The following is a 27,956-nucleotide window of genomic DNA, read 5'->3' as shown; positions in this document are numbered from 1 at the left end:
CATGCTTTTAATAAATTAATAAATAATAAATAATAATAATAATAATATTTTGGGCCCTTCTCCAACGAACGAGGAAAAAGGTTGGGATTGAAGCGACAGCTGCACCAGTGGAATCTGTCCCCTTCCCTTTCTCTTTTCTCCAAACAACCACACTCCCCTTAACAGTATACTCTTGTAAATTTCTGTTATACCCCAAACTCTGTAGAGCCGGGACAGAAGCAGGGCAGCTCGTTTGCGAACGTCCGCCAACGCGGGACCACGTTGGTTTTGGAGAAGAAACGAAGAAATAGGGGGGGGCAGGGCTCGAATTGAAAGGCGGATCTGTCAGTCGAGAGTCTATTTGGGTAATTTTTCATGTAATCTTCTCTTTTAGTCTTCTATAAAAATTGAATTCATTCTCCAATTATTGTATTTGACTCGTTTGATTGAGTAACTTGAATATTGTTACTTCATCCCTGGTTTTACCTTGCATTTGTGCTTAGTTACTCTCTTTTGGTACTGTGAGGCTACTGGACCTATATTAAGAAGACGAAGTTGAAGTTTTGGTTCTTTACGTTTCTCAGTTCTCTAACATTTACCCGCCTTACTGCTAGTTTAGGTTTTGTTTGCATGAGGAATTGTCGTTTTAAGCTTGGGAGACGTTTAGATTCTTGATGATTTCGGGAACTGTTCCGGCATGGGATAGATGAGCCAATATGTATATATGTTTATAGTATATATGTAGACATAAATCTTTTTTTTCCTCTCTGCAGGTTGATGTGGGTAGTGATAGCCAGTCATTGTTCCATTTGGTGTTTATTTTTTTCTTGCTAGGGGATTCAAGATTAAATAGTTGATATAAACTGATTAGGTCCTAAAATAGAAGTGCTCTATGTTTTAAGTTAGTGCTTGGTTTGAATTTCGTCCTCCTTCAGTTTCACATGCGTATTAATTGTCCATTGAAACTCCAAAGCTAGCTTAGTTCAGTGTTTTCCCATAACGGCCCTTCCATTACATAGTTCTATACTGTCTTTGTTGTGGTGTTATTAGTTCTTCCTTCATCTGGTTATTTATTTCATTTTTTCGAAAGTTATCATGACTTGTGTTCTGTGAGGTATTTTGATTTACTTAGAAGAGAGCAGGGAAACACTGCTCGAAAAGAGCATGCAATGAAGTAAAGAATACATCCCTTTTTCACATTTTATATTTTACATATTTGATTCATTCTACCCCAATATGTCTTGTAAAGGATTGAATTTAGACCTTTATTTAATTATAGATATCACATATACACACTCGAACTTTAGATAGGAAATTTTTTTTTTTTTTTTTTTTTTTCTGAAATAGAAGTATAAGATGAATCCTTTGGCGCTATCCATGTACAAAAATTTACAAGTCAATAAGCATATTTATAATGGAGCAAAAATCATCCAAGCTATCAAGATTATGTCCTAACAAAATTATCTTATTTCCCTTCAAAACCCCTAGTGTTTCTTTCTTTTCAAATAACCCAGAAAATGGTTAGTGGGGATTAATCTGTAGCATTTGTTCCGATTACACAGTCCCGCCCAAGCCAGTAACTCACTCTTAACAGACCCAGCCATAGACCAGCAGATACCCATGAGCCCATAGACCAGTGACCAGAGATTGTAAGTGACAGGACATGGAAACAATATGTGGTTGCTGGATTCCACACTATTTTTGCTAAGGAAACATCTGTTGGCCATTGTTATACCGCTTTTCATGAGATTGTCGATAATCAATATGCTTTCTTTCACAGCTTCCCAAGCAAAAAAAGAAATTCTAGATGGAGCATGGACCTTCCAAATCAGTTTTATAGGGAAATCCGTACAATCAAATCTTCTGTGCCCATCCAGGTGGCTGTTAGAAAGATTTTATAGAGAAGATATCATTTTTTTTCAATTTCCATATTAACTTATCATCTTGATTGCTGAGGTGGATAGTAGCCAAAAGCTGTAGCAGAGTCTCGTATTCATCCACTTTCCAATCCTGCAAATTCCTGTTGACCGCCACATTCCAATCACTGCAGTTGTAGCACCCTGAACTTGAGATAGGAAATTAATAACACGTACAACCTAAGATATTTTACATAATTAGCCCACACCAGATAGTAAGTGCTTCTCACTTTCCTATCTTATACATTTTTGGACTCTGAATTTCTGATATAAAACAATGTTTGATTCTATCATTTGATCCTGCTTCCAACATGACCAATAGCGACTCCTTTTCAATTCAACTTTTAAAATATAAATTTTGGGGAATCCTTTGCTGCCGCATCACGCTGGTTGTGATAATTTCAAATTTCTTCTGTTTTGAGTCAACTGATTGCCGCCCAAAGTTACAAGCTACAATTTTCTTCGTTTGGGTGAGCGAGCTTGGCCTATTTTGATTGTTTACAATGGCAATGCCAACTCTTTTGGGACATGAAAACTTATGACTTCACAAAACAATCAGGGGAAAAGGGTTAATCAAGAAGATAGTATATTTTCTTTCTTTCCTGTTGGTGGGTGGAGGGGAAAGATACTCAATCAAGAAGATAATATTATTTTTCATTTCTTTTTTTTGGGGGGGTGGGGTGGGGGTGGGGGGTGGGGTGATTTATTTTGCAATTTGCATGCATCCAAATGGAGGATTAAGTCAAGTACTTAAACAATGTTCTGAAACATTGTTGTTTTAGTTGTTCCTTCTGCTCATTCTCAAAAATTTTAGTTCTTCTGCTAATTTTCCTAGAAACAGCTTTTGAGTTTTTGTTAGTTGTAAGTGATAGGTACTGTTTGGCGAAGAAAAAAGGAAATTTGTTTAAGTTTTATGGGAAGTGAAGCATATGTCATGTATTAGTATTCTTTTTTTAGGTTTGGTAGATTATAATTGCCGCATCTATTATAGTATTTTTGCTTGCTTTAATAACTTCTTAACAACAAAGCTTTTTCTGTTATTCCTTAGACAGCTGATAGAGAATTAAAAAAAACGGGGGGAAAAACTTGTGGTAAAAACAAAAATCATGAAGAAGGAAGAGGGTGGATTTGCCTATGATGATGCGCGATTGGCCAGACGTTGGAAGAGGAGGGCTTTAATGAGTCTAAACCTGAATAATTGTAATAAAGAGGCTCAATGGAAAAAGTTCTACAGAAATGGTAATAGTTTTCGCGTTCCTGACGTTGTGGATCTTGAAAGTTCTGATAATGAGACTCAACAGAAAAACTTCCTCAAGAACAACAAGAATAGACTTCTTGAAGTGGATGATGAAATGGTGGATATGGATTATATGATGTTTTTGAATAGTATCATAGGACTATTTTCTTGTAGTAATCAGGCTGATGGTGTGGTTGGCGGTGGGGATAATGATGATAGAAATGACCATGACATAAATGATAATGAGGTGGATCCTGATTATAAGATATTCATGGAGAAATTAAGAAAAGATGGAAACTCATATGTGGTTGAATTTGATTTGAGTAATGGGGTGGTAGTGCTTATTAAGTATGAAATAGAAGATGTTTCATGCATTGGACATGGATTAGAAGAAACTGTAACTGCAGCAAACAGTCGAAAGGAAGAGAATGTAGCGACTACTAGGGTTCTGAGAAGTGCTTCAAAGCTATTAAAGATGGATGGTCGAATAGAATTAGATGATGTTTTGAGTAAAGGAAAAACTAAGAGGCGAAGAACATTTAGGAGCACTTCGAGAAGAGACAGGGTCAGAACTGAAAGAATGAGTCCAGTGGCTGAGAAGAAATTTCAGGTGGAAGCTAGAGAACCCATTTCTTGCCCAACAACTCAATGTTCAGGCAAAACAACAAGTCTAGATATTCATCAAACAGCTAACAAGAAATGCAAATATGAAATGGACTGTAATATTGTAGATGAAAGCTATAAAGAGTTCCTCAATTGCTTGAATAATTTGCGCAAAGAAAATATGGACAGCCCAGGTAATTTGAGGAATATTTCCAGGAGAGATAGGGCCAGAACTCAAAGAATGAGTCTAGTAGCTGAGAAAAATGTTGAGCTGGAAGCTGAAGAACCTGTTTCTTGCTTAACCATTCAACATGCTACGCAAAGACCAGGACAAGATATTCTTCAAACAGTTGAGCAGAAATGCAAATATGAAACAAACTGTTATAGTTTAGATGAATGCTATCAAGACTTTGCAAATTGCTTGAAGAATGATTTGAGCAAAGGAAACATTGAGAGCCCTAGATCTTTGAAAAGCATTTGGAGGAGCAACAAGATTACAACTGAAAGAAAGAGTTCAGTAACTAAGAAGAATGTTAAGCTGGAAATTGATGCGCCTGTTATTAACTACAGTGAGATAGATGAATGCTATCAGAAGTCCCTGAATGGTGAAAATCCTTTATTTACCCCAGAAAAAACAAAAAATGAGAAGGATAAGGAGAATTTATCTGATTCAGATATAATTGCAGTGGACAATTATCCATTTTCTGATGGAAAGGACAACCCATTTGTGCCTTCAAAGTCATATCATCCACTTGAACTTGTATGTGTCTTTTGCTCGTCCCGTTTTTGGCCTTTTTTTTTTATATATATGTATATATATATATATATATATATATATATAGTTCAGCTTCCTCAATTTCTTACCTTTAATTTCATGGGCTGTAATGTGAAGAATAACGAAGACATATGGGAACCCAGTTCTACTCTTTTTCAAACCAGTCGTTCGTCATTCAGGGAGAAGCTTATTGATTGTCTGAAAAAGCCTTTCAGCAAAAAAGAATACGATGAGCTTTTGTTAAAAGTTAACGACCGCAAGCCAATGGAGCGCGAGAGATGTTTTCGAAATGGGACCACAAGGCCGTATATTTCAGAGGTTTGTGGAAAATCATATCTTGATTACTGCGGAGGTGAGTTGACTAACGTATGCAGGCTTTCCTTAAGTCATTTTCCATATTGATTATGCTTTTTTCTTTGTGCTTTGCCATTTGATTGATCTGCTGCTTCTCATTTTTTCCTCCCAAAGAAAACATTTCTGCTTCTTGCTAATTAGTTACATGATAATCTTGCTGATGTGGATGATGAACTACCAGCTTTACGAACAAGTATGCAACTAGCCTTGAAATTTTCTTTTAAAACAAATAGTGGAATTTCCTTGAAGAGCATTAGGGGGGAGTCATCCGATACTTCAAGACCTTAAATCTTTTGCCTAGTTGAGACCCTTGAAGAAAGGAGCTAAGGTTGAGTTTGGTTCGAATTTTAATTCTATGTAATAAGAATGAAAATATAATAAAAGTAAGATAAAATTTTGAATAAAAATAACATTTTAATACGTAATCAATTCCTTGTACAAGTCAAATTAGGTGCTCTAAATCATCTCCGAATAAGTGGGAATATGAAATTCATCAATGTGGAATTAAAGATATTAATAAATTTGATTCAATTATACTTAAAAAATGTAAGTAATGATTATTTTTACATATAAGATTATTACGATTTTAGGATTTAATGAGAATAAAATAGGTATGAGCCAAAATTCAACTTAAGAGTTTAGAGCTAAACATCATGAGCTCTATCAAAAGAATAGTAGGTGTCCTTAAAAATGCATTTATTTTTTTTGATGTAGGATAAATCGAATTGATTTATTTAATTAGAGGTTTGGGGATAAAAAAACTTTGAAATCATACCTAGAATTTCTTAGACATTATATTTGTCATAAGCATCACGCCTAAAGGTTTGTCCATATCATATAATCAGAAAATTGATAAACTCTCAAAATACTGTTGAATACTCGGATGTTGTAATAAGTAAAATTACAAAACTATTTATAATGTTTCCTAGATAACCTTTTATGAATAGAATTAAACTAAGAATTAGCAAACGAATGGAATTAGGAATGTTAATCTTAATAAAATAAAAAATATAATAAAATGAGAAATACACTAATAAGAATAAAATCCTAAATTACTAAAATTAAAATAATATTTCTCAATGATATAGATTTCTAAATAGTATCGTAGTTTTACATCATTATAATTTTTAAACTATTTAATAATTCTAATGCTAGCCCATTCTGCATCGTTCTCCCTTGGTTGGAGAAAGCTCATCCACTGAGTTGTGCAATGGAAAATGATGTATAAAGTCTTGACCTTTGAGCTTGCCAATACCTAAAACAATAGATATGCACAATTGTTTCGGAGTATTAAATCTTAGTGGAAGGATGAAATCAATATGTTGACTATAACATGAACAAGCAACAAAGTAGACCTCTCTCCTCTCTCCTCTCTCCTCTGTGCATTGGTCCGATAACCCTAATAGACAACCCTAAACTTCTCTTCCATCGTTCGACTCTATCTCTCTTCGATACACAAGGTTAGGGTTTCGCGCCTCGTGTCTGGTCGACCATCGGGCCGACCAATCTCTTCGATAGTCGATGTCTTCTAAACCAAACAGACGATTTTTTTCTCATCGACCGAAAGTCTTTTGATGTGATAAGAAACGGGGAACGGTTTGATGGCCTCAGAATTTGCTAAAACAGCTGAGATGTTAAGAGTCACAATTTCTATGAACAAAAAAGAGGTAAACTGGCTAATTGATTCTTTTAGTGATTTCTACTAGCTTTAAAGGGGGGGCCACTGGGGGAAAGAAGATCGTGGGGAACACACGTACAATATACTTGGTACTTTCAAGAAACCAAAATAGAAGAGTACTGGTGCTGTCGGAGCAAAAAAGCAAATTTTACAAACGAGTGTTCATCCCAGAAGGGTATTAGGTGGGAGGATGGTGGCGACTTATAAAAGTTGTGCTTGAACTAACTGACACCCCGCTGGTCCAACCGAAGAAACACGGATCGGACTGCTTCAAATCCCCTTGAGTTAGGCTTCTTACCAAAGAGCACATATGTGATATGTTGTCCTCATTATTTACAAGATTTCTGCATTGAAACGATGACAAGCAGAAAAAGATCCTTTGGAAAAATTGTTCAAACAAAGAAGCCCTTCCATGGCCGAGTGGAGACCCGACCCAGTTGACTAAATTTGAAAATCAAAAGGGAAGGCGGGAAATCTTTCCTCAAAGCCCAATGTTGAAGGCCCAAACTCAGTTCCCTCCTAGAAGTCCAAATTTTCCAGAGAAGAAAAGGAGAAATGGACTGCGAACTCTGGCCCATACAAGGAAAGCAGGAAAAAAAGAAGCCCTAAAGTTTTATGGTTGTGGAGGCCCAAAAAGGAGATTTTTCCGAAAAAACTCCCCAAACCCGGGTTTGACGGGAGAAAAGATGATGCCAGCTGCTCTTATTTTCTTAAAAGGAATGAAATTCTAAAATATAAGGAGAAGGATGAAATGGAAGATAAAGAGAGACGAATAAGTTGTTGGTTGTTCGGTTTGCCCTAAGACCGATAATCAAATTGAAAAAGTGGGTGTCAGAGAACTAGACGATTCTGACCCTCCCTCCCTTGAGAATGTTTCGTTGGATTTTGTTTCCTCTGTTATGGAAGAACTACTTATTGAAATTGCATCCTCAAAGGAGGAACAAAAAGCACCTTCAGAAGGTATGGCTTCCTCTTCCACCGGCCTTAAAATTACTATTATACCTGAGACAGGTCTGGATAACAGCCTAAGAGCTATTAGTGTTGAGCAACCCAAATGGGTTCTTGAACAAATGTACTCGGAGTGGGTTGTCAGGAACATACAACAAATCAGTGCGGAACTCGGGATCTCACTGCAGGGTTTGGAACATCATGCATTCTTCCTGTTTTCAGAACTTTGAAAGAGACTGAATGAAGCAAAGTTGAACGATGAAAGTCTTAGTACTACAAAGAAGAAAAAGGAAGCTGGCTCAAGAGAATTAAGGCGTCTGTACTCATCAATTAATTATGACGGAAGACGTAAGAAGAAGCTGGATCTAGGGGAAAAGCAAAAAATTGTCAATGATAGGGAAAATCATTTCATGGCATGTGCGAGAATTAAAGGACAGTGAAAAAAAGAGTGTGATAAAAGGATGTCTTAATCGGTGGAAGCCGAATATTGTTTGTCTTTAGGAAACTAAAATAGAGAATATGAATGATTCGCTAGTCAAGAGCATTTGAGGCATCAAAGACATTGGGTGGGTTCATCTTCAGGCTTCGGGCGCTGCAGGAGGCATTTTATTAATGTAGAATCAAGAAATTATAAACTCAAATCGCTGTAAAATGCTATTAAACAATGGACTAAGGAGGTGGGAATCAAAGATGAATTGGCAATCAATGGCATGATGAATGAATTCAACTTGTTAGAGCAACAAGAAGGCCTTTCTGTGCTTAATAATTCTGATGTGACAAAAGGAACTAGTTGAGAAATGAGCTGGCCAAAAAACTTCAACGGGAAGCAGTCTCTTGGAAGCAAAAATCAAGATAACAATGGATTAAAGGTGACAAGACTACAAGATTTTTTCATTATCTTGCTAATCAAAAAAGAAGAAATAATTATGTTGAAGAGATGAAGTTGAAGGAGAGGTGACCTTCGGTAATGAGAAGTTGAGAGAAGCTGCCAAAGTATATTTCCAACAACTTTACACTGAGGAATTTCCAATCAGACCAAAGCTAGATAATTTGCACTTTGACACTCTTGGCAATGCCCGCAGAGAACTACTTGAACAGGATTTTTCTGAGGATGAAATTGTTGTTGCACTAAAAAGCATAAAGATAAATCCCCTGGACCTGATGACTTCAATCTCAGATTTATCTGAACTTTTTGGTCTATTATCAAAGATGATATACATGATCTTTTTAGAGAATTTCATCATAATGGTGAGTTTATTAAATCCCTAAACTCAACATTTATTGTACTCATTCCAAAGAAAGACGAAGCTGAAAGTTTCAAGGATCTAAAATGGTGCTCGTCCTCAAGAGAGAATTTCACCCGCTGCTACAGTTACTGATTCTGGCAATGCTAGAATTTCAGAATTTTCTGTATCACTGGATCAATCTTCCAACTCTAAGCATTCCAACTTTTTACAGCAGTGGTCCAGTTCAAATTTTTCATCGGAATTAAAACACAATCCTTGCACCTGCCAATGATCAATCTCCTGAATGGACAGCCTCTTCACTGCAGTGGCATGGGCTATGGAGGACATCCAGAACCAAAACGTGGTGGTGGCTGTGATGTGTGTTCAGGAACAGGCGCATCAGAGTAAAAACATCTAAAAGATGCCTCAAACGTGTATGTTCTATGTTCATATTTTTTCTGAACTCATGGCAGTGTGTTAAATTGTCGAGATGACCAAGACCGGGAAATCCAGTTTTCTAAAATGTGGCAAAGAAGGACGCTCATGCCCTGCACCAGGCTGTGGATGCACATGCATTTGCACTATTGCATAGAGCATTATACCAATGCAGCCTAAAATAAAACGGTTAAATTGCAATTACGATCTCTTTAGTTGTTACCTTCCATCATCTTCTGTCAACTGCAAACCTAAAAGCCTCTTGTGAATCGTGCTAAACCTGACATATTCCTATTAGTGGTTTTGGAAATGATTTCAAATAAGATATCAACTCTTTTGATTTTCATTTTTGATGGCAGATTTCTTTCAATGTGGCCTCTGCTAGACTTTTTCCATATGCTTTTCTCCTGTAGCCTTCGAGTTCAGACTTTTTGCAGTTCATTTTCATGGAATCCTGTTAAAATTACAAAACTCTGCATTTGTATTTGCAGATCTTGCAGAAATGATTAAGTTACATGCAATGGATCGCCCAAAAGTATTGAACCTATTGCGAGGATTTTTCTATTGGTTGACTGTAAGTGGTTTATTTCATGCTTCTTTGTCTTTGCTTTGGTATCCTGCCCTGCACTTCTTTGAGGTATCATAAAGTCGTAGGAAGTAGAACTGTTCATTTACATTTACTTCTTGAGGTATTTGGAAAAATTTTGGTTTATAGAGTTTTGGCATTCTCTTTGTATTTCACTTGCAAAAACTTAACAACAAAGGAGTTCCATGTCATTTTTAACAAAAATTGATCCTGAACTTATTTGATGATGATTATTCCTAATCTCTGAAGAAGTTAATGGAGATTGAGAAATAACCTACCATTTCTTTCTTATCATAACAGTGAAATATGCTGTTTGAAAGTCTAATTATGATGAACTAAACTTGTGAGTATTATGGCATTGTTTATCAAGTTACTTGTGAGTTTGGTATAATAAGATGCTGCGTCTTTAATCTCCATACTACACAGAGATGTTAAATTCAATTTTTTTTTTTTAAATTCAGCTAAAAAATGAATAAAACAGGGAAACCAGCACATAGTTTATCATGTTTCTTATGGTGCTTTCTTTACTACATGTGAAGAAGCTTGTTTTTCCAGTGTAATTGTATCTTTATACATGAATGCATATCAATTTTTTATTTGTAGAAAAAAATCACGTGGTAACACTTGCTTCCTAAAATTTTGGGTTTCTTTGTCAGAATGTGGCCCATGAAGGAGCATTTCGACCATGGTTGGATTCGGCATGTTTGGAGGTGATGCCAGAAGTTCTGCCGGATGATTTGTCTGTGATAACATAGATCTCTGGATACCATAGATCTCTTGATGCAAATGGAACACGTATCTAGTAATGGCAAATGACCAGAAAATTTGGAACTTCAGGATTGTCCTTTTTTTGTGAAGCCCTAGGCTTGGATTGGTGTATGACACAATAGCTCTGCAGGGCAAACTGTCTCAAAATGTGGTTATTTTCACATGCTACAAGCCGATGTATTAATTTGCGGTTACATTTTGATGTAATCACTCTACATCTTGAAGCTGGTCGGCAGTGCTGTTAAATAGAACACGTGGCTTCCCCATGCTGAAATTGAGTACTTTGGCATTCATGTTGTATTTGATTTCACCGTCATATAATAACTTCCTTATATAGTGTTCTATATCGGAACCAATGAGACGAAGTGTGTATTCCGTCAGCGGAGCACCCTGTTCATTGCAAGTTATTAGTTCTCATAAGGATCAGTACGTGCTTCCTCTCCATGAACTAAAGAAATGACGCATGGGTGGGGAAGAGGAAGCATAATAATGCTGCTTATAACTTTGAATCTCCAGAGAGATCTGGAAATTTAGGCATTGCCAATTCTAACCTTTGCACAGTGGACTAGTCAGGTTGTTTTATGGGAATGGAGTTGTTTTTCACATAACGTAACTATGAAAGTCCAATGCTTCCATCTTTAATTGTTAGTTCCGACCCAATAAGAGCCTATATCATGTTTGCCATGCGAAGGGGGAAAAAAAGGAACTTTTGCATCCTGGCCTACCTAACCTATAGTTGCCTGCTGTAGTACCTATTATTCTAGCCAAAGCCAGTTGACATTCTAGGCAAGCTGATGATGACATGGTGAAAATGAAGAATTCAAAATAAATATGATGCTAAAGATGGAAGAATCGAAGTCGATATGTATCAAAGGAGGAAGATTTTCAACTTTAAGATAATTTTCCTGCAAACTTGAAGTGCTAGGATTGAAGGAATTACCTCATAGTGATCCACCAGCTCCTGGAAATATGAATAGACCTTGTTGCAAGTTTCAGAAGTCCACACAAACTCATCTGTAGGGTCAAGTATAAGGGTGAGTTTATCCATCTGGGTCTGATCAAATTCAGAGGTCTCTGGATCAATATAGGCAGCAAAGATTCTGACGTGCCGGGTGACACTACTCAGCCACTGACCACCATATTCTCTGGTCATGTTTTTGCTCTTAACATTCAGCTGTGGTTCAACAGGTCTCGGCTGTTTGGCCTGTTGCCTCACTGTCTCTTGCTGCTCTTCAAACTTTCTTTGCTGTCCTTCTTGGACCTCAGCTTGCTGCTGAGCTGAAACAGAGACTACCCTTCTCTTTTTTAGTCCTCTTCTTTTTCCTTCAATACAACCCATCATAGCGAACTTCGTACAGGTCATGTAAGAGGTTGCCATTGCCTTTTTGGTGGTTCAAATTTCTCAACTTCTCAATATAGTTGCAATTCCGGTTGAGTCCTACTTGGTTTGGAAATTTTAGTAGGAAACCACGAGAATTGGATCCATTCATTTCATTTGTATGGATAAGATTTGTTGTTTTATTAGATAACCATTATGTGCGGTGAAGAGAAAAGAGAAGTTTCTAAGTTCTTTTGGGTTGCAATAAAGATGGATGCCTCGGGCCATACGATTTTTCCTCAACCATTCAAAATATTCAATAACGTAACATTTAATCCCTTCATGACCCATATCATGCAACCTTTGGACTTTAGAAACGACCGTAAAAGATCTATAGATTAAAATATTTAAATTATATTTAATATAAAATTATCTATAAAATTTATTAAAAAATCTACATATAATTAAATTATAAAATGGTGTAAATTTATTTTAAATTAACCTATAAAATTATCCACACTACCAATTTTTAATTTTTTTTTTTTTTAAGGAATTTGCTCTCCTTGTAGGTAATGAACTTCTAAATACGCAACAGTGAAAAAATGGATCCCACCCAACATAAGACTCTTCCATCCTCGGCGGGGAAAAAGAATAGCTTATAGGTAGCTTACAATTGTAAGCAGTCACATATTTGGTACTACAAGTTTATTTAAAATAACAACAACAATAATAATAATCAAAGACGTGAAAGTTGGCAAGTGCAAGTGTCTCGTACTCGGACAATATAGACAAAAGAATCCAAGCACCTAACCCACTCGTGAGACCTTCCAACGCTCAATATAAGAGTTTAGGTTCAAATACATTTCAGTTCTCAATAAGAGAGCTTGGTCAATATAAGAGTTTAGGTTAAATACCTGCCAGTTCTCAATAAGAGAGCTTTGGCAGATATTACTGATGTAATTTTTACCTTGATCACATAAGGTAATTTTTTTACCTTGATCACACAAAAGAAAGAACAGAAGAGTAGAGTAGCACACACATATCGAGGATTCAACACATTCTGTAATTCGAGCCATTTGAAACTTCCATATCATTTCTGAAATGTATCATGTTTCATGTACAAGAGACAACTTCGTATACCTACAAATCACAACAACCTATCTATATAAGGTTGACAACCTATACAGATACCTACCTACATAGTATAAGAGTGCAAAAGGGACCCGAAAAAAAGACTATGCTCTATTTGGAGAAGATAACAACCTATCTATATACCAGAAAAGATAACAAAATCATCCTGCAAAAGAAGAAAACAGATGATGCATTATAATCAATCTTTGCTGAAGTGCAACAAAAATATGAATTCCGCCATAGAATAGCTAAAAGCATGCTTCACCCGTTTGTCTGGCCAGTCGGAAGGTGTCATGATACGAACTGGTTTGATTAGCTCATCAAGATCATCAAATTGGAAATCTGAGAGATCTCCCTCGCCAAAGGTGGTCTTCTCATTCCCTAGGTCATTGCTTTCTCCAGCTTCTCCATCACTAACTTCTCCATCAGTATCGTCAAGCCCAATGTAATCAGTCAATTTCCCTCCAAAAATTGCATTTTCCTCTTGCATAGAATGCCTCTCAAGCACCACTGACCCAGGCTCAGTAATTTCAACATGTAACGAACCAAAATATCTGCCTCGAGCATTTTTCTGTGCACATGATCGTTTTCTTTTCCTTCCCTTGCTTCGGTTTTTGGGGTGGTGAAGCTTGCATTTGGATCCCTGTGGACAGGACCCTGTTGCCTCAAAAGCAGGGCAAACATAGCTGTGTTTCTTCCGACACTGTGAGCAGAGATATATTCCATTTTACTCATCCAAAACTGCTGGCGACCGCGTGTCCACGGGGAGGGGAGGGGAGGGAGGGGGGAGGTGGGGAGAGAGAGAGGGAAAGAGAGACAAAGCATTTGGGAAAAACAAGTCTAATGAAGAAAAAGCAGCAACAATAATTACATATGAAGATGATGAAATTGAACATAAGAAAAGAGAACGTGCATAAAAGAATACTATACCATTATGTAGTATCACAAATTTTATATTTTTATATAGCATCATGACATGTACCATATCATATATGATTGGTAGGTGATTACAGTAATTTAAATACAAAGGCTAGGAGCTACAGCCTGGGGATTGGATACACAAGTAACTTGGAGCAGATGACTTTACCATACTAAGATCTTGTTAGTGAACGCTACTAATTTGTAGAAATTGGGTTGGTACTGATCTATATGTTCTGAAACCTTAAGATCTCAAGGCCACGTAGCACAAGTATGACAAGAAGAATAGAGTTCAAGGCATGATGGTGTCTGGTAAATAGTTACTTTTAAGAGGGATAAAGTTCTTAGCTTCTAAAAAAAGGAATATCAAGCAAAGAAATTTAGCATAACAGATTTACCTGATGTTCAACTAATCCTAAAACTTAAACAAAAGAATGAATCCCGAGTCATCTTCTTCTTTGGCGTTCTGAATCTAGCAGATTTTGGGAAACTCCCAATTTGACGAATCTTAGTTGAGTGGTAAGAGGTCTGGTAAAGAGCAAGCCGCGGGTTAGGAGTCATCTTGCAGCTTATTAACATTGATCATCTTTTGGGTCTTTGAAAAGAGAAATAAAAGCAACTTTTGATGATCCTTTTCTCCCTCATGGAATAACTTGAGGATCATCAGTTCAGGGCTTTTTTCCTTGAGGACCATTCTATCAGTAATGAGGCCAATATTGTTGACCTCATAGATCTTTTCTCCTTTCACTATTTTGTAAATTGTGCTACATAGGTGCGGCAGTCCCTTGATACCTTTCAAGGGACCTTCTTTTCCTTCTCAGAAAGTAATTCTAAGCTCACAAAACTATTTACTTTCCCCAATTGCCACAAGCAAAGTAGCTAGCTTTAAAAACAAACTCAAAAATTCATCTACTTACAGGAAATTTATTATAGTAGTTGCTTTTCTAGTTGCCGTTAATGCTCAAGTATAAAAAATAACATTTGACCATGCCCCATGGTCTCATGAATTTAACCTGTCTTACAAGGAGTACAACACTTTGACTTGCACAAATATTCCCCAGTAATAAATTCATCCCATAGGTTATCATCCATTAATTTATCAGAAGGGGGTGCCGTATCATGCTCCCAATACTTACTGGGATGGCCTTCAAGAGACTAATCATGATAAGTAACAAACCCAAGCACAAAATTAATGAGATTACCCTGATTTTCTTTGGTGTTGAAAAGGAAGAAAGGCATTCAGGAACAAATGATTGTGGCTATTTCTTTTTTGAGAAATAGGACTTGCATTTCGGTATAGGTGCACACCAAGCCATAGCTATTAGCAAGATAACAGGCAATTCCTAAATGCAATAAACATAGTGTCATTTGATAATAATTCTATTACCTCATTTCCATCAGCACAGTAGCCCCTGAGAAATGCTTCACAAGCAGGGGCATTTGGATTCACATGCACATGCCTATAAGGACAATTTGTGTTGGTGCATAAACCTGCAAAGCAACCTGTTTAAGAGTTTTGTTTCTTTTAAATAGGTCACAAGAAGCATTATATTGCAAACTTCACCTTGCAAAAAATAAGAACAATCTGGCATTCTCTCTGGAATGACCTGCACAATAACATAATAACACATCATCCAAGCAAGCCACCCAATTTTAGCAAATACCAAATCAATTTCCATTAACACGATTTCACCCGAACCTTATGAGTCAACTTGCAATTTGAATTGGAACATAGACCATTCAAAAACTTTGTGCAGACTGCAATTTTGGAAGGATCATGAATATATGGGCACTTTCCATCATCTTTGTTGCATTCGCCAAATCTGGTGAAGAACTGACAGTATTTCCGCTTTTTAGCCAGTCGTAATCTGGCAGTGTGCAAGCTCCACCGAATTTTCTCACTTGCCAAAACACGAGCTCGTTTCTTTGGGTCTCTAATAAGCTGGTTACCATTGCCAATTCGAACATACCTGCCAAAAATGGAATTCATCCAATTTCTGTAATATATACGTTGAAGCACCACATTTCAAAAAATGTTTATATCAGCTGCAATGAGTTTCGGGTATTTGATAAGGTATCTAAGTAGGACAACAGAAACGTACTCATCATTGCCAATTACTAATCTTCTAGGAACATACGGTTTCTTGGCCTCATCTTCTAACAGGAAACCAGCAGAGCATGATGACGATTCATCTAAACCAAACATAAAAGAAATAGTAATTTAGGAACAAACTCACCATCAACATTTACATAAAAACAAAATAAATTATCAATTGCAATTGCCCAGAAAAAAATAAAAAAGCAAAAAGAAAATATTTCAAAATTGAAAAATCAAGCCTAAGGCCATCAATCTGAATCACCAAATCTGAGGACGACTGATCCACTTAAGTAACAATCGGGTAAAATTTCCAACATGCAGAGCAACTGTAATAGAATCTATACCACCAACTATAAACAGCCACATTTGGTCTTCCCTACTCCGCACCATTTGAAGCCATAATTCTGAAGGGAAGACCACTAATAGGAAAGTTAAATGATAAATGATTCAAAACTATTAACAACTAGACTATCACTCCAAGTAACAAATGATTCCCCCAATTGCAGTTAGCATCAGAGACACAATGGAATTTAGCTGTCAAGAGTAATTCCTAAAAAGCAAATGTTTTAAGAGATAGTGAACCAAATGAGGATCAATAAAACCAGCACAATACCACGTGACATGTGTTCCACACACCCAACTTGACTGCTCCTAAAAGAACAACCAAGAGAACAAAATTCTCAAGTAACAATCAAATGTTACTAAATGATCCGATTGGATCTTCTTACTGACAAACCTACTCCCACTTCTCGCATTCTAAAGCTTTTGATACTGCATTCTATCAAAGCCAAAGGAGAAAAGAAAAAGGTTTCAAATGCAGGTGCCATCTAACATGATTATTAGTTAATCATTCAAGAGAGATATGCAGCAGTGTCTAAAGAATTAGCCTTCATCAGGATCTTTCTTTTTTTATTTACAGAATCCATCATCAGGATCCTTCCTAGAATTTAGAGGTTACCATCTTATTATTCACTGAAAGAGTTGCCAACAAAAATGGAAGTAAACCTAGACATAACAAAACTCAGAATTTTCTATCTTATATATATTATTATTGAAGTAATGCTCCTAAAAGAAGAAAAAGAAGAAGGACGAGTTCAAATTTCCTTAATACTTTTCATGCACAGTAAGAAATCAAGAGCAAAATACCTGGGATCCTCTGAAGGGTTCGCTTTGAAGAATCCATTCTGTAACGAATTGAACCAATGCGGAATATACGTTCACCTGAAAAAGGTATCAAATATCTTCAGCATCACTCAGATGAAGCACAGCCATCAAATGAAATCACAAAACAAAGATTCACAAAGAATGCTGGCATCACAGCCCAATAAAAAGCATTATTATAGCCAACAAATGTTATCCATCTACTACCGAGATCACTGATTCTCTACCTAGGCACAATTATGTACTAAGGGACTTACGTGAGGAATGACTTCTCTTTTTTGTCCCAGAAACAGCAGATCTAGTGCCATGTCGTTCTCTTTTTTTCTTCTCTACTGCAGCAATTGCCAGTGTAGCCTCCTGTGTATGCAATAATAGAACTCAATAACTGGTATGACTAGGATAGAGAGCATGATTTGTTCATTGATGTGTACTAGAGTATAACCTCATTAGCTTTCTTTGAGTCCCTCTCAATGGATCTCGACCATTTTAAATTAGATCCACCAACACTTAAAACCTTGGATTTTCGAAGTGAAAACCCATGAGTTGACCTAGTGTAAACAGTGTCTCTCTTTCGCAACAGCAATAATTTTTTACTGAAAAAAGAGTACCTCATTGTCAAGTAAATTCCATATAGCAAAAGGCAGGTGCAGGAATTAAAACAAAATTCAAATGCCAATATACCTGATTGTAGATAGAGAGTTATTTCTAGAAACAAAAGCCGAGTACGGAGTAAAACTTCTCCAATATGTTGCTCTTTTCCAGGGAAACAAATGAGGCAAGACCTTCTGACGCTTCAATGAATTACCATAACTTTTTGATATATCTGCACCATGCAGTGTCCACACCAGAGAGAATTTTGAACGCTTCATAGGCTTTACAACAGCTGCAAAATAAAAATCTCTCAGAAGGGCAGCTCTCAAAAGACAAGATAGTTTGAGTTCTGGTCTATCTCCCAATAAATCTGAGGAGAACAATATTTTTTTAGATTTCAAAGGGTGTAAAGGGACAACCAGCGTAGCTAATTCTCCTTGGATATGGCCAGAAAAGTTCCACAAACTAAAAAAGTTCAGTTCAAGATAAGATACTACCCTTAGGGCAAGCCAAGAGATACAAGCAGAAGAATTCCCTCCACAACAGATGGAAACAAGGGACAAATACCTAATACAGGTTCGAAACCTGTGACCTGCCTGTGGAAGAAGGAAGGAATCCTTACCACTGGGCTTAACATCATGGTTATGAGAAGAAGAATGCTTTGAAATAAACAAATTGGTATTGCATTAATTATTGCGGGTTTCATCTACAGCAACATAGACCTTCCAAATACATGCAGAGCACCACACTAAAGAATTATGGCAGGAGCAGAATCAATAGTTGCTACGATATAATAATTTAAAACAAGTCTAATTGCTTAACAAATAGTTTTCAAACCAGAATTCTGACATAAACCAGTTAATAACTATAATTTAGTCAGTTAATTCAAAACAAAAAAAAAGGGAATCAGCTTTGACATCTTTCTGAATCTCAGACCAGGCAAAAAGAATCATCAGACTATGAAAAAATATAATAAGCAATGACAGAATACATGATACATGATGGACCATAGGCAATTTATCTAGGTTATCTTTATTTTTTCTAGTTTATTTATGTTTTACTTTTCCTAATCTTATTAGCATCAGTTTCCTATTTTATTAAATTTCTTAATCTTACAAGTTTAAAATATTTCCTAGTCTATTCGGAAAAGACTTAGCTAACACGCTACAGATACATATACAACCTCTTGGAGATTATTATTCAATTATTCAAAAAAATATTTCGAGAATTTCTAAATACTCAATTATGTGATTCAATCAACTCTTATATGTGATACCTAAAAACCTTAGATGTGATATCTAGGTTTCCACACACACACCCCCTCCTCCCTCCCCCTTCCCCCACGAGAACAAATCAATTTTATTTGTCCTATATCAATACTTGAAGAACTGAGCTGGGGGATGAAGCAAAATACACGAGAGTACATTTTACCACCAATATTTAGAACTAAATAACAATGAGGTCTACAGTAAAATATAACATGGGAGTGGCTATAAAGATGAGGTCTTGTGTGATGTCTTGCCTATGGAATAGCATAGGGAAAACCCCTAGCAGTCTCTTGAAAAGAATAAAAAATAATAAGACTAGAACTAGTAAGATATAAATACTCATGTAGTCTCAAACCTTCACATTTATCAATACAGATCAGAACTATTCAAGAGAAGAATTCTCTTATCTACTTTGCTGGGAAACCAGAAGTTTAATACAATTGCTGGATTTTTCTATCCATAAACCAATCTACCAAATAATATTATCTCTACCTATATCACAGAAAGCACAAATAAAGAGGCCAACAGAAATAAAAAAATCTATCCATTACCAGCAAGCCTTCAATAACATACCCGCCTGTAATATCTGTTTGGTCACTTTCACTGCAAGATGATGCAGGTAAATGCATAGTGCTATAGAATAATAAAAATAGTACTGAGGTTCAGTTCAAGAGTAAACCTTTATGAGATAGCCTCACGCTGAAGCTTTTGTCAGAAATAGGCCTAGGAACTGTTTGCCCTTCAATGATGGCAGGACTATCAGGTGAAGAGATTGCCTGGTTGACGTGATTATCTACTGAAGTTCTAATAAGCTGATTTTTTCTCCTCTTGTAGTAGCTATCAGACAAAAAGGGCTGGGTCTTATCAGCAGTTTGAACATTCGAAGTTGCAACCAACTGATTAGATTTACGCTTGACATAGGTTACTCTCTTCACATGTGATGGAGCCAAGTTCACATCATTCAGTTCATTCAAGCACTCATTATTAACTGAAGTAGCTTCATTTAAAGGAATTTCAGAAACTCTCAATCCTTTATCATAGGAGTTTGACACATCAGTTTCTGCAGATTTAATAAGATCAGGAACAGTGTCACAGCAGCCAGTAGCTAGAGTCTCGGTAAATGGTGAGGATACAAAATCCCTCAAAGAACCAGTAGCATGATTTGGAATTTTGGTGATACTGGGTAAAGGAGGTGTTCTGGGCCTCTCCAATGGAGCACTAACTCCTGCTTTTAAAACAGTTGGAGGAGCTGTAAAATCAGTCTTACCATCACATTTTACACCTTTGACTTCATCTACACCCAAAGAGTTCAAGTGATAAACAGATGGACTCAAAACATGAGAAGTAGCAGGAGCAGCACTTGGAGATGCTTTTCTAAGAAGACTGTTACCCTTACGAATGTAAGTACTTGAAGACTCTGAGATTTTTTTTAGCAACTGCCCTTGCAGAGGAACAGTACTTGACAAAGTTTTGTTTCCTGGGGTAACAGATACAGAAGCACTACCAGTGCGATGCCATGTTCGTCGCTTTGTGATTCGGGCTGATGAGGTTACATTTTTTGTGGCAGTAAAAGCTGCAGATGAACAAGCAGGATAACTTTTTCTGAAAGCAGGATTAAGATCATTTTTCCTCTCATGTGTTTCGCCATTCACCAAGTGAAGATTTTGGGTGGTACACTTGGGATCTGTTGTTGGCAATCCTCCTTCTTTACTAGTACGTGGGTGATCTTCCCTCACTGAATGATCTTTACTAATGCCAGTACACGGCGAACATGATATAGAGTTAACTACAGTAGACCCATCATCACAGGCAGACTTCCCATTCAAATATTTTTTACCCTCAAACGCATTTTCAAGAAATGCTTGCCCATCCACATAAGATTGCGTATCAGCTGCAAACTCCATGGGTATATCAATGGGCCTGTCAGCAAATATAGGAAGGTAATTGAACACAGAGGATCTCGAACCTAAATCAGGAGATCGACGTTCTGAAGGAATTTGGCACTGAGCAGTGTTGGCCCAAATCGAAACTTGCAGTTCTGGAGCATCTATATCCATCCTTTCCCTCTCGCTACTTTCCATGTCCAGAATCTTATTTTGACAACATTTTCCAGCCTTAGTCAGTGTTGCATTACTTATCTGCTCACCGTGCAATCCTGATTCACAAAGATATAATTCACATGGAATTGGCAAGTTTCCAGAAGCGGAACAAGAATTAACCCTTGGAAGATGGTGTTTTTGACCATCATCCAAAAAGGCATCTCTAACTGAGTCCACAGTCTGAGAGGATCCTCCTACTGTACTAGTTTCAAGCATCACAGAAGTTCCCTCTGAAGAAGGCAGCAAATCTGAAGAGGTTATCTCATTAGATAGCATAACTTCCTCTTGCAGACAATACTTAGAATTAGAGGCCAATTCAATAATAGATTTGCAAAAGTCTGCAACTAAAACCCTCTCATTAGTCAAGGATGCTGTTGGACTAGACGATCCCTCAAAAGTCACTTGGCTTTTCATCCCTTCTTCTCTCTCTAAAGAGGTCACACTTGATCCAACGTTAGAAAGACTGCAGATGGAAACCTCATTACCCGAAGTTCCATCCATTAAGCTGGAACAATGCAAAGCATCGACTCCACCAGCACGTGATTGAAGGCTAACATGTACACGACCCTTTTCGATATCTGTACCTTCAGCAGGTCTAAAATTTTTATGACATAAATTTAAGGTTGTATCCGGAGGATGAAAGCTATCTACATCTATGGACCCCAAACACATGCCATTTGTTACTGAACCTGACAAATCTACCTGATAAGTCAAAACTTCTCCCTTGTTACAAATGTTAGGCTTATCTTCATCATTGCCTTGTATTGACATTATTGCATCTGGAGGTCCTTTTGCCAAACCATTCTTTGGTGATGTTGTGACTGCATCACAATGTGCCTGTCCACAAGTAGTACTGCCCAATACATGGTTGACTTCCTTTGCATCAATTAAACTGCTGTCTGAATCTGTGAAGGCATCTCTGCTATTGTTGCAGGATTTTGCATGCGAGAAGCCAATTCTAGTTCTGGTTTCCACTGAATTAGATGCTGTGTTAAGTACACTACAGTCCTGTAAAGAAATAACCTGTGGAGAACCTTCTTCAATACCACTCTCAACTGACAAATCGACATGGTTTTCAGAAACCTGCTTGCAAGCAGAATCCATGATTACAGTTTCAGAAAAAAAATTACTCTCTTGAGAATTGAATAACTTATAGTCAAGGCTGACGGTGGTATCCATCCCACTGACAAGGTTGCTAGTGTTTACAAAGTTCTCATGGATACTGTTTTCCTTTGAACCTAACAACCCGGAGCTAATTCTACCTCCAACAGAAAATGAAACATCCAAAAATTCCATCGGAGTACCATTCTGAAGCAAGGTACCTCCCTTCTGACAAAATGGCTTGTGGACATTTTCAACATTAGTGATGTCAGTAATAGTTGTTTCATTATGTGGTTTATTACAATACCCATCATTATTTGACACAGTACATGCACTATTTTTAAATTCAGTGCCGACATTCTTCAATACTGTCTCCTTTGGAGAACCATCTTCCATACCATTCTCGGGCAACAGAGTTGCTTCATTTGCATAAGGCAGGGAATCGACAGCGCACACACGTGATATACAAGCAGGTGCCTTCTCCTGTAAAGGTGTGGCAATATTCTCAACACTGCACTCCGCGAGTAAGCCATGACCAGAGCTATCTTCTTTTAAAGATTCCTCAACCTTCCCTGTTAATTCTAAACACAACAATCGTGATGGAGGCTTAGTAACTCTCTTCACTACTTTCTTCACAACTTTTTTCTTCTTAATAACTTTGGGTTCACTAGGATCAGCATCAGTGCCATCCTTGTCCAAATCACTATCCTTGGGATACTCTTCAACTTTAGTCTTTCCCAGCAAACCCCCAGTCCCACTAGAAGGCCGTGTTGAATTATTTATCTTGGTATCAATACTGGAAGCCGCATCTTCCCCTTTAGCTTGTTTTGAGTCCCTGTTCGAACCAGAGGCCTTATTGCTAACATGGGTGGAAATATCTAGTTTTGGAATGCCTTCATTGAGTTTTGCAGGTTGTGAGCTCTTATATTCTTTGTTGGGCATAGTGATTTTCCGAATTTTGCTACTCCTAGGTGTCAAACTAGTACCAGAAATGTTTGAACTTGAAGGTGCCACAATTGCCTTGGCTACCAATGAATTCGACTTAAAAGAAACATCAAGCTCCATGGGGCTTCCCTCTCTCTCTTTGTCTTCCGCCATTGAACCTTTACCCCTGAATGAACTAGATTTGGTATCCTCAAAATAACCCGAATAATGCAACCGATTGTCCTCTCTATTCCTGTGGTTAGGTTTTGCCATTTGAATCCTCAGAAAAGCACTCTTCTTTTGTATCTGCTTCCATGGAGTACGACCGAGCTCATGACTACTCTCTCTGCTACCCTTGTCGTTATATCTTTCTGCCGGTGTAATATGAGAACCAACTTTCCTTGAAAGAATGCGAGCCACTTCTCCATCATCAATCTCGGCATTTTCCATCTCAATCGCTGAATCCCGGATGTCTCTCTCATCAACCCATATTGGATTGTCAGTTGAGCCATCTCTCGCATTGCTCCTAATCACTCCCTCCTCTGAGGCTGAACCATAACTGTTATCGTAATGACTAGAATTGGATTCATAAACCCTCATTACAAGGCCCACATCCCTGGAAGATCTATCAGAATGACAATTATAGTTCTCTTCAATCATATCCCTCGCATAATCTTCTCGCACATTATGTCCAAACCCCCTATTGCTAAGCTCCTCCCTAAACCTAAAATCACCCTCTAAATCCTGCCTAAACCTATCAATAGTCCGATCCTGGGACACGGTTCTGCCGTCAAATTGACGGTGGTGATCCAAATCATCAACATGATGGTGTTGATGCGGCCGATTCTCTGTACCAACCCGGGTCAGATAATCCCACAAATCAGGCCGGACCTCTCGTTTGACTGGGGAGACTCGGTGGTTGAGGATGACCCGATGGGTAGGCCAAGAAGAGTCGGGTAGATCATGGAACTGATGGTGTGAGGAGGACGAAGGGGCCGCCGGCTGTGATCTGGGGTGATGATTCATACGATCGTCCGGGTGAGGATTATAGATGAATTGACGGAGATCGTATGGGCGCTGAGGAGGGAAAGGTCGGTAGGACGGCAATTGTTGTTGCGGCTGCGGTTGCGATGGAGGAATAGGTGGTAGCGGCAACTGATGCGGTGGCAGCGCATGGTAGCTGTGGTGGTGGTGATGATTGCCATAAAAAGTAGGGTTTTCATGAAAGGAATGAGGAGGACGAGGAGGACGAGGAGGACGAGGAGGAGGAGGAGGAGAGAAAGGAGCGTACCTGTGGGAGTTGTTTTGGTGGAGGTATGGATGATTCATGGCGTATGTGTGAGTTTGGGTGCGAAATCTGTCTACAAATTTCTTCCACTGTTTCTTGACGTTCAAATGGCGTGTTGCTTTCCTTTCTAGTCTCGCCTCTGGTTTTGATGATTTACAGCGTGGTTTCTACGTACTTTGAACTTCCCCAAATTTTTATATTGGACTCGGAACTAATAAATTTATATAAATAAATATGCTTTTGTATTTATAATTCTTATTATAATATTTTTAATTATACATGGTTTAGTAATAATTAAAATATTTTAATACTTTATTTTATTAGTATTAATAAAAAGTATATATTTAAATATACAAAATACTAATATATACAATTTATACTTTATTTTGGCCTATCTTGTATAATATTTTCAACACTATTTTAGTTTATATACGAATAAATGGCAACAGCATGAATAAAATTATCAGCACATACAATTTAATAACAAGAACACAAGCACACAATACCTACATAAAAAAAGCTATACAACAAGCTTATGCAATTATAAATTCCTGAGTAGATCCGAAGATCCTCACCAAAAGAACCGAAGAATTCTGTCTTCTCTCCTTCTGGCTGTACCAAAAAAAGAAAACATTTCTTCATCATTCCGGTAAATTCTAAAAATGGCGCAACCTCCGAAGTACAACCTGTCCGTAGAACTGCCTTGTTCGGAAGAACAATGCAAGAGCAATGAGAAAACCGAAGAAAGCAACGGATGCCATGATCAGGAAAGACAACGCAAAGCAATGAGTGCCGTAGCAAGAGTTATTGTCATCAGATGAAACCTTGTCGTAAATGAACCCTATCACCCATACGGAGAAAATATAAGAACCAATCGGACTAGCTACGGAAATGGTGTTGAAGATGGTGCCCAAGTGCCCCACCCCAAATATTTCTGAAGTGATGCTGGGCATCAATGACCACTGACTTCCATAGCAAACACCGACTATAATAGAACCCGCATACAGATTGCCAGGGAAACCAGAAGCAATAACTACATGGCCGATGGTCATCATTGCTAGAGTGATAACCATGAACAATGGCCTTCCCCAACCTCTTCTGTGTAGAAATATATCTGACAAATACCCAGCTCCAAAACGACCAAGGAAATTCCATATACTCCACAAAGAGACCAAAGAATTTATCTCAGTGGTTGTGTAGTGAAGAGATTCACCTACTTGACTGATGTTATTTATTGTTGCAAGCCCGGAGCCCATTCCACATATCATGGCAATGAACAATAACCAAAAATTGACAGTACATATTGCTTGTAAGAGATTCATGTCTCCATCCCATGCAGCAGCATCCTTTGCATCCCCAGGAACCTTGTGATACTCTCCTTTATCTTCTCCTGCAGAAAATTTGCTGGATACTGTTGGCTCAGGGTTGTCCATCAAAGGAGTTCTTACAGGAGAAATAGTCCTCGAATATCTCTCTGTATCATCACTATCGGCTTTGATCGCCAGGGTAAGAGGTGCAGCAAGTAAAAGAAGAAGAAATATGAAAACAACAGTCTGTACCCACTGTGGCAAGCCCAAGATATTCTGCAGAAGTATAATAACCAAGAGATAAGCAGCAACGCTCAATGCAACAGCTGAGAAACCATCCAGGTGCTTTTTCTCATGAATCGAGCTTCTCCCATATATTCTTACGAAATGCATGAGCAAGAGGGAGACAAGTGTAGGTGTCACTGCAAGGACAAGTATGTAAGCAGTAGGATTTCCCTTGCATACTGTGTCATACAGCTGGATCAGTATTGCCCCACTTAGACCAAGAAATCCCTGGCAAAAATAGAAGGCGGAATGACACCCTTTTTTCTAACCAAATCTGTGCTTAAAACACTTAAACTTAGTGCTGGACCACTATAAAGAAACAACTGTTTGCTAACAATGTTACAGGCAGTCAATATGTACACTCTAAGTGCAAGTCAACATTTTGTAGATAGAACTGTAAGTTGCTCAGGAACCAAAACCATCAATTTTGTTTTTTCATAACTTACAGCGCAAGTAGGAATTACTTCAACTAAACTTACTCATTGCAAAGAAACTGAAACATAACATAATAAGTAATCTGAACATTTCAATGGTAAATAACAACTTGCTGCAACTCAGTGAGTTCTAAAACCATTGATGTCCTAGATGGTATCTCTCAGTAAGTCTAACTCGTAGTCCAAAAATTTAGGTAAACGATTATTCCATTCGTTTTTACCTTAAAAAAGCATAGGCACACAGATAAGGCTACCTCATGTCATGTGTCTACCTATGTTCTCGGCTACCCTCTAATCTTACCAAAACATACAAAGGCTTGAAATCAAATTCACATATAACAATAGCTTATAGCAGGAAAAGATGTAGACATGGGATTCTGTAGCTCATTAGACTTCTCATTCAAATTTCATGACAGCCATTAGCAAGTAGAATTCCTTGTTCTTGTGTTTCTAAGTTAATTGTGCAAGTTTCTGGGCTTTGCGCAGATTGGTTTCTTGTTTGGATATGAAGCTTTCTTAGCTACAATAATTTTGTTTTCTTGTCAATTTCCTAATCTGAATGGTTAGGCAAAAGTCTTAGTAGTTTAAAAAGTAAAAATAAAAAAGTTAAAAAATTGTGTCACATCCAACAAGGATGCCAAATGGGTTGCAGAAGATCCAAAACTTCGCTTAGCAATCACTTAAATCCCCTGTACGCTTTCTATTCACTATTCCAAATATACTGGTTCAACTTTGGACAAGAAAAATCAGCTACTATTAGAAAATTAATTTCATCCAAGAACAAAAGATAAAAAATTTCAGTTCCTTTCGTGTCACAAGTTCTTAAATTAAAAACTAAGTGTCCGAGAAGAAGATAAATTGCGAAAGGAAGAAAACCTTCATGATGCCAACGATGGTTCCACCATAATCAGTAAAGTTCTGGACACCGCTGACGACGTTGGCCGTGTTAAAGAAAGTCTGCGCGTGGGCGGCCAGGAAGAGAAAGAAGCACATCAACGGCACCGGAGGGCGGTGGATCAATCCGACGACGGAGGCCCACATTAGAAAGTAGCCAACGAAACATTGAATCGCCCCCGCGGCGTGCACCACCCATGGCCCCTGGAGAAGACGGTGGCGATGACGACTATGAGAGACGGCGGAGTAGAGGATGCCGGAGAAGATACCGGCGTTGGCGCCAATGTCTTTGAAGACAGAGACGGTGTCAAGCGTTGATTGGTCATAAGATTGGGAGGACTTGAGGGTGGGGGAGTAGATGGCGAAGGTGTATGATGAACCAGCGGTGCACTGGATCCATATGCTAGCTACCGTTGCTATCCACTTTGTGTTTAGCTTCTCCATTTCTGTTCCTGCGGAAAATCAAAATCCGCCACAGAGGTGATTAATGGTTAGTTTGCCAGCGCGAATGAGATGGACATGGCGGCAGTTTTTGTGTCCCACGCATCTGAAAGATTTTTGTACCGTGAAAACTCATGTAGTCCGCACGCCACAAATAAGGAAGGGAGCACAAATTATTAGTCAAACGTACTAT

General features: G+C 37.9%; 4 protein-coding genes across 10 annotated transcripts; 1 reads left to right on the top strand and 3 right to left on the bottom strand.

The window, feature by feature from the left end:
- Positions 1-52: 52 nt before the first annotated feature.
- LOC110812741 (uncharacterized) lies at positions 53-10,771 on the top strand. Of its 5 annotated transcripts, none has more exons than XR_015813663.1 (5): positions 53-344; positions 2,944-4,495; positions 4,628-4,876; positions 9,643-9,725; positions 10,394-10,771. XR_015813663.1 is itself a non-coding variant. In XM_088208407.1 (5 exons), the coding sequence occupies exons 2-5, from the start codon at positions 3,002-3,004 to the stop codon at positions 10,490-10,492; spliced, it is 1,911 nt and encodes a 636-aa protein (XP_088064533.1). In that variant the 5' UTR covers positions 55-344; positions 2,948-3,001; the 3' UTR covers positions 10,493-10,771. The 5 variants fall into 5 exon arrangements, 4 of the variants coding, with proteins under 4 accessions (XP_088064533.1, XP_088064530.1, XP_088064548.1 ...); XM_088208407.1 differs by having other exon boundaries at positions 55-344; positions 2,948-4,495; positions 4,628-4,862; XM_088208404.1 differs by having other exon boundaries at positions 55-344; positions 4,628-4,862.
- Positions 5,926-12,009, bottom strand: NDHM (subunit NDH-M of NAD(P)H:plastoquinone dehydrogenase complex). Of its 2 annotated transcripts, none has more exons than XM_088208431.1 (2): positions 11,446-12,009; positions 5,926-6,119 (listed from the first exon to the last, which is right to left on the bottom strand). In XM_088208431.1, exons 1-2 carry the CDS (start codon positions 11,881-11,883, stop codon positions 5,997-5,999), a joined length of 561 nt encoding a protein of 186 aa, XP_088064557.1. In that variant the 5' UTR covers positions 11,884-12,009; the 3' UTR covers positions 5,926-5,996. The 2 variants fall into 2 exon arrangements, with proteins under 2 accessions (XP_088064557.1, XP_021895283.2); XM_022039591.2 differs by lacking the exon at positions 5,926-6,119 and adding an exon at positions 10,211-10,895 and having other exon boundaries at positions 11,446-11,998.
- Positions 12,010-12,881: 872 nt separating this feature from the next.
- Positions 12,882-24,596, bottom strand: LOC110812756 (Zinc finger C-x8-C-x5-C-x3-H type family protein). Of its 2 annotated transcripts, XM_022039608.2 has the most exons (11): positions 19,670-24,596; positions 17,813-18,014; positions 17,574-17,724; positions 17,389-17,488; positions 17,117-17,191; positions 15,975-16,065; positions 15,572-15,842; positions 15,437-15,479; positions 15,260-15,363; positions 13,220-13,657; positions 12,882-13,120 (listed from the first exon to the last, which is right to left on the bottom strand). In XM_022039608.2, exons 1-11 carry the CDS (start codon positions 24,441-24,443, stop codon positions 13,091-13,093), a joined length of 6,279 nt encoding a protein of 2,092 aa, XP_021895300.2. In that variant the 5' UTR covers positions 24,444-24,596; the 3' UTR covers positions 12,882-13,090. The 2 variants fall into 2 exon arrangements, with proteins under 2 accessions (XP_021895300.2, XP_021895294.2); XM_022039602.2 differs by having other exon boundaries at positions 12,882-13,657.
- A 242-nt stretch (positions 24,597-24,838) lies between these two features.
- On the bottom strand, positions 24,839-27,929 carry LOC110809485 (protein NUCLEAR FUSION DEFECTIVE 4-like). Its single transcript, XM_022035346.2, has 2 exons — positions 27,305-27,929; positions 24,839-26,222 (listed from the first exon to the last, which is right to left on the bottom strand). The coding sequence occupies exons 1-2, from the start codon at positions 27,764-27,766 to the stop codon at positions 25,059-25,061; spliced, it is 1,626 nt and encodes a 541-aa protein (XP_021891038.1). The 5' UTR covers positions 27,767-27,929; the 3' UTR covers positions 24,839-25,058.
- Between the last annotated feature and the right edge of the window lie 27 nt (positions 27,930-27,956).

The sequence above is a fragment of the Carica papaya genome, chromosome 1 (genome assembly GCF_054855325.1).
Source record: "Carica papaya isolate Zhongbai chromosome 1, ASM5485532v1, whole genome shotgun sequence".
Classification (NCBI taxonomy): Eukaryota; Viridiplantae; Streptophyta; class Magnoliopsida; order Brassicales; family Caricaceae; genus Carica; species Carica papaya.
This window is presented reverse-complemented; position numbering and strand designations above follow the sequence as displayed.